Source organism: Psittacula echo (assembly GCF_963264785.1).
Source record: "Psittacula echo genome assembly, chromosome: 2".
Classification (NCBI taxonomy): Eukaryota; Metazoa; Chordata; class Aves; order Psittaciformes; family Psittacidae; genus Psittacula; species Psittacula echo.
Window position 1 is genome coordinate 36644910 of NC_137737.1, and position 6614 is coordinate 36651523.

The window sequence follows — 6614 nt, forward strand, 5'->3', positions numbered from 1 at the left end:
TTTTACAAGGAGTGAGTCAGAAGAAATAAATGATCAGATACCATAACAATGAATAGAGTGTAAAATGAACGTTTCCACTTTTTGTCTTAGAAAAAGTTCAAACTGCATCAAGTATTCCATACTCCTGAAGTTGAAATGAAAAGTGAGAAAGAAACGTCTATGGAAAATGTGACAACAGAGCTTGCAGGTCAACATTTCATGGCCTTGAGCAGATTTTCATACATAGAAAGGAAATGTCCATATTTAAGCTACAGTCTGGAAGTTACACTGGTTTGATTGGTTTGTGTGTTATCTTCCCAACCACATCTGATCTTCTTTATCTTTTTCTTAAAACATGGCAGGAGTAGTATGCATTTGCAAAGCAGAACTACAATAGGAAGAAAAACTGCTACCATAAATGAAGGTGGTGTATACCAAATAAATTGATTTACATCAACCCACTTATTCCAAGCAAACACCAGTGTGTGAACAGTACACAGCAGCAGAGCTAAATATCCCATCTTGCTCTGAAAAGAGAGAGAAAATAGTAAGCTGTTTTTTCCAACTTTGCAAAAAAAGTACTTTGTTAAGCAAACATGGAAATCAGGAGGGGCCTCAACCAACACACATAAGTCAAAGAAAAGAGACTGTTGGCTTTAAACTAAAATTTAAGAACTATAATTCAAGAATCCAACTATACCCCTCTATGCCACTATAAGAGAAAACAGATGGGGTACATATTTCATGCACTGCTATGATACTTAGCTAAAACACAGGAGAGATTACAGATTACAGGCTATTTCTGAAAAAGGGTTACTTCTCAATATCTCAATTTGTAGATGTCAACTGTATCCCAAATTACTTCATTTCTTTGATAAATTATTGTGAGTAAAGCAGATTTATAAGTGGTTTAATTGATTATTTGCAAAGAAAAATTTTAAGGTAAATTAATATCAGAAACTCTAGTAAGTCTAGTACTGTGACAAAAGCCAATGCACAACTACAGGAAACTGAAGTCTTTCATTCCATTATAGTGAAAAATTTGGCTTAGGATGTCTATGAAATACAGGAGTACAGGATTTTTTATGCTAGAGTTACTAGTAATTTTGAGATTCTTGCTGCATAAGACTCTTGATATTGTTGGAAAAATGGAATTACCCATCAGTGAAGACAAACACTGCCTTTCCAACTGCTAAATCTACAGAATCTGATTTTCAAGTATAAGTTTATTTGTTTATAAAACAAATCTAATATAGTAGTATTACTCTTCTGGGTTTCTTCACCATATTACTTTAGTTCTGAAAGCAGTCATGCATCCAGAGACTCTCTCCTAGATCTGTCCATATATATTCTCTGTAGAGCTGAAAACTTTCTTTACAAATTATGTACTTCACAGAGTGGGCAGAATCTCAGATCAGTAATCGCTGGAAGGTGTGTTATTTCAGAGCTACTTTTCAAATTCAGATCAAATTTTCAAACGTCAGGTAATTATTAAGTTATTGAATTTTAAGATTTTGGTGTTCAGGGACTTAATTCAACACTTGCTTAACTTTAGTGTGATCATACTGATGCCAGCAGAACCACCCCTTACTATTACTGTGTATGATACAGGATAACTAAAAGCAAACGAGATACTTAGGTGAACAAAACAAGCACGTCTGTAGCAAACTAAGGACTGGCTGCATTTGATTATGTATCTGTTCTAGGATGTCTCCTTTTCAGGATATACCTTTTGGAGGGGGTTATGAAGCTAATGGAAAATCTTTGCATATATTATTGAGCAGAAGTCTTCCTGTGGACTTTCTAGTCACCTGGTACTGCTCAGACAGTAAAGAATTGCCAAAGTAGCTCCAAGGGAGCAACAAGCATTTCTCCTTATGCACTGTGTTATGTAGGAACGGCATTGGCTGGTTCAATACCACCTACTTCCAATTCAGCAGGACATAGGGCATTCCTGAAACATAAGATACTCAGAAGGTGACATAAGTGCCTTCAGCACCAGACGTCTTTGACCTAAGAATGTGTCCTGAAGGGACAACTGCTGCTTGTCACGAAGTCAGAGGAGCAAAGAAGTGGTTTGGAGTTGTCTTTCTTCCCATTTTATACCCTGAACCTGACAGTCTTTTCTCCTGACAAAGTAACAGATGAAATAAACATTTCTTGCAAAGCAACTGACAGAGTACGAAACAAACTCTTAGGCTGGTTTCTCCAACTTCTCTGTGTCTGATATTTCTAACTCCTAATGGTCTTAGCTGATAACATGCAGTCCTACAAGGGAGGACTAATGACATGCAATAATGACATTTATGCATACCTGAATGTAGTGGAATTCTCTCCAGGTCAAAGAGTGACTAACAGATGGAATTGATGTTATTGCCAACAAGGCCAGCAAAGCAAGTCCCAGAATTCCTAGAGACACATAAATCTCCATTCTCCAAACATCATGTTCAATCCAGGCATTTTCTTTTTTTTGTTTTACCTGCCAAACAAACACCATATTTAACATGAAAGACGGCATACTCTGCCGTTTGTGTGAAATATACCTATTTTCACCATAGTATTCAGGAAATAAGCCAACAAACACAGTATTTTTGTTTGCTTGAATGTTTCTGAATGTAACTGCTATTTAATTCTGATGACAGAGTCTCCACTGTGGTTATGGGTAAAGCAAAGTTGGACTTTAAATCAGAAGAATTTAGACTTCATCAGCGTCTTGGCCTAGGAGAGACTGGTTCTGAGGCCTGTTAGCCTGCCTTCACAGCAGGAGAAATCTTACTCTTTGACAAAAAAATTCTGTCTATTGCTAAATACCCTATCTGAGAGCTTATAACAACAGGAAATATATTAATAGCACTATTTTAGGGAACTAATTCAGCAGGCATTCTTAATGATGGTATCCTGCCAAGATAGTTGTTTAGCTCTATTTGTTTAAAAACAACTTAACAACTTGGTACGTTCAACTTCACTGAATACAACAGTTGGTATGGATGAAAAGGTTGTGATTTTAATAAACTGATGTGAAAGCTTCTCTTATTTATGATGACTTGCAACAGCCCTTTGATGCTGCTGGTGCTCACCATGGTGTAATATGCCCCAAATATGATAATTTCTGCATCTTGAAGACTAGAATCTCAATGAAATTTCTGGCAATCCATTCAAATCAGATTACCAGTAAGGCTGATTTCAGTTTTCAACAGGTTTTACTGTTCCAACTGTTCACAGAATTCGTAAGTAGCTGCTAACATCATACTATGCCTTTAAATAAAACTCTAGATTAGACTTCGGGGGTAATAAAATGTACATGTGCAGTCTATACCTTATATTTGAATAGTCCTTGTACTCACAGAGGATCTTGGAGAGCTTTCCAAGCCAATTATTGTCTATGGCTCAGAAGTATGATTGAAATTCTACCTTTTAACAGGTTAGTGTGCATCATCCCAATTGTAGAGCCATCAGTGTTCACAAAATTAGTTTGCGGCAAATACAGATTATTATGATTTAGCTCAGCCCTCCTTCATTGCTGGCTAATTCATGTTAGAAAGAAGACGTCTAAAAATAGTGCGCGCTTGGTTTTTGTAGATAGATTCCACCTGGGCAGAGAAGGTTAATCCACACTGATAGTGTGCCAAAGACTTACATGTTCCTGTGAGGCAGGTATAATTATGTGCATTTTGCAGAGCTAAAAAATCCCAAATGAAGAAAATGACTTATTTAATACACACTGGCAAAGCTGTATTGACTCTTGACTCTCTATTACATGCTTTAACAACTAGGTCCTGCTCCATTCCTTAACAGTGCTCTATAGGGATCTGCTTCAAAATCAACAGAAGGCAGTGAAAACGTCTTTCCCCCCATCCAGATTTGCTTAAATAATCAAACCAAGGATTTTCTGAATACAGCTTTTTTCTGAATAATTCTGTCTGCATACCCGTCATACCTGCTGGAATGCCCAGTTCAGCAGCTTGTATCTGTATGATCTTCTCATTGGATAGCATAGGCTATAGCAGGCGTGCATTGTAGCGAAGAAGAAACTGAGAAGTCCAAATTGCTTTCTTGATAACATCCATCTATCCAGCCACTGAGGAAACCTTTTATACTTGGTGCCAAAGTACAACTGGAAACCAGCAGCTAATATTCCTGGTAAATATACTAGTGCTAAAAGAGTAATTGAAACCACTGGTAAAACTTTGTTTATGACAAGGATCGGAATTTTATAGAAAACATTTTCCTTTTTGGTTATAAAAGGATATATGACATCTCTCATAGAAGTGTAAATAAATGTTAATAATGAGAGCACGGATGCTATCTTCATTGGTAAGTGCCACTTGGGGAACAGATCCTGCTTGCAGTGTCCTTCTGAAGAGTGTTCAAACTCACTAAAATGGTGTGTTCGATGTAAATTAAAAAGTGCAGCTGCTTCTGATGGATTGGTGACTTGCATATCCACATTCTGGAAAGGACAGAAAGGAAATACCAAGTGAGTTTAAGAGAAGGTTGAAACTTCACTAATGGCAGTATTTGCCATTGTAGCTTTTATGCTGTACTGCACTGAAACCATATACAAAACATACACACTATTATAAACAAGGTAGTTTGAAAACATAGCATTTTAAACATAGTCAGTAGTTAACCCAGGCACTTTTAACATAGATTTCTCATTCTTCATTCATTATCTGTGGCCATTTCAAAACAGATTTTAATTTTCAGGAAGTTAGCTACACCACAAGGGAAGATGGATTACATTATGTGAAGCATCATTACAGCTTCTTATGATATGAGCTACAGATTTCAAATGTCAAATTTCAGCTACAGACTTAATGATGTAGCCCAAATAATATGAAAATCACAGCATCCAGAGTCAAGACATTAAAATATTTTACTCAGTCACTGCTATTTTCATGACATTTAATTGGGGAATACAGATGTAAATAGAAATATTTGGGATCCAGCATATTAGGCAAGCTGCACATTGGTCAACCCTAGCATCAAGTCCTGTGGTCTTCTTCCTCTCCTTCACAAAGTCTTCTTAACTTTTATAAAACCTTCTGAAACTGAGTCACTTCAGTTTAAAAAGTTGATTTTTCTGCTGCCAAATAGGCATGCCTTGATTCTAGTCTCACAGATCTTGGCAGAATTATCACAGACTTCAGAAGGGGCTAAACTAGTACAAAATTTTGGAGTAATACTATAAACTGTATTACATGGTGATAAATGATTCATGGAAGATTAAATATTCATGGAAGAGGTATATGACCACATACAAAATGAAAACACGTGTATCGACAGCAGGACATTGCACTTGATGCATCAGAGAGCTGACCAGAGGTGGAGAACTGATAACATTAGGTAATAAACAGGTAAGTCCTTTAATATTCTTGTGAAATATAAAGTAAAACTGAACTAATGATGCAATGGCACAGCTTTAGAATGGCTAATGTAGCAGATGTCCAGACCTCCAGAAGTGAAACGGCGCAGTCCGTTTTGAGAAAGACAAATAGTAGCTTGGAAGCTGTAAATTAGCATCCTGCTAAGACACAAGAGATCTTCCTATCTCAGCAACATTATCTGCCTTTATGCTCAAGAATCAGATATCATACTGAACCTGATCAAGGGGTCAATTCAAACAAGTTACTACTTGTAAATAAGGTAAGGCTAGGTAGGTGTGAGTCTTGTGTTCATCTTTGGAGAAACACAGGTGTTTTGTTTTAACAGAAAGGTAAAAAATGTGCACTGCTATCTTGTAAAAATCCCAGTTGGAGATGAGGCAGCCTCGATGGACAAAATCACATGAAAGACTGCAATATTCTGGGTGACATTTGAGCTGCTTTGTTTATAGAACTTCATCTGTTTTCGCAGCTTTTTAAACTTTTACCCAGGTTTTTATTTCTTTTTACTTTTTTATTTATTTACTATTTTTTTACAGAAACATTACCGAATTGCCAAAGTTTCCTGCATTTCTTCTCGGCATGATGTTCTGACTTGCATTCTGATCAATGGCATGTTTATCACTTTCCTTCTTCTCCATTATGGAAATTCCCTGCAAAGCAAACACAGAATGTAAAATAGGTTTTGAAAAGCCCTGAACTTGAACTTTGAGGCCTATTTTCCCTCCAAATGTTTTCTTCTCTCTCCTCCACCCACAGATACTGGAGAAGATATGATAATCTAGGGAAAGTCTGTCTTCTGAAAAGGTAACAGAAAAGCTTGCTTGTTTTTTTCAGTAAAGCAGAGACTGAGAGGGTATGAATCAACAGAACAAAATCACCGATGAAAAATAATAGTTAAGCTAAATGCCCATGTCACCAGTGGAGTGAAGGCATTAACTCAGGCTGAAAGCTTTTAAATGATAGCAAATAAGTGTGAAACAGCTTATGGAAATAACATGTAAAATGTTATGAAGATGGATTTTTGGTAAGTTCATGAGACTTGTTGATCCAAGAAGCCCATGCAAATGTGTTGTTCCTAATGTTTTTTAGGTTTTAGGATTGGTATACCTGACAGTCACTCGGTGGCTTTAAAGGTATATTCTTCCTTCGAGACTGTCAGGAAATTCCAGCTGGAGCTTTGCTCATGGTGTTTCAAGGTATACTGGCAGTACTCATCACCCACAAGTACCAGCAGAAATGGTTCTAAGC

General features: G+C 36.8%; 1 protein-coding gene across 1 annotated transcript; it reads right to left on the reverse strand.

The window, feature by feature from the left end:
- Positions 1 to 248: 248 nt before the first annotated feature.
- STEAP1 (STEAP family member 1) lies at positions 249 to 6297 on the reverse strand (the record flags this gene model as incomplete). The annotated part of the gene is made up of 4 exons (XM_080609579.1): positions 5912 to 6297; positions 3917 to 4429; positions 2294 to 2458; positions 249 to 506 (listed from the first exon to the last, which is right to left on the reverse strand). Exons 1-4 carry the CDS (start codon positions 6002 to 6004, stop codon positions 249 to 251), a joined length of 1029 nt encoding a protein of 342 aa, XP_080465705.1. The 5' UTR covers positions 6005 to 6297.
- Between the last annotated feature and the right edge of the window lie 317 nt (positions 6298 to 6614).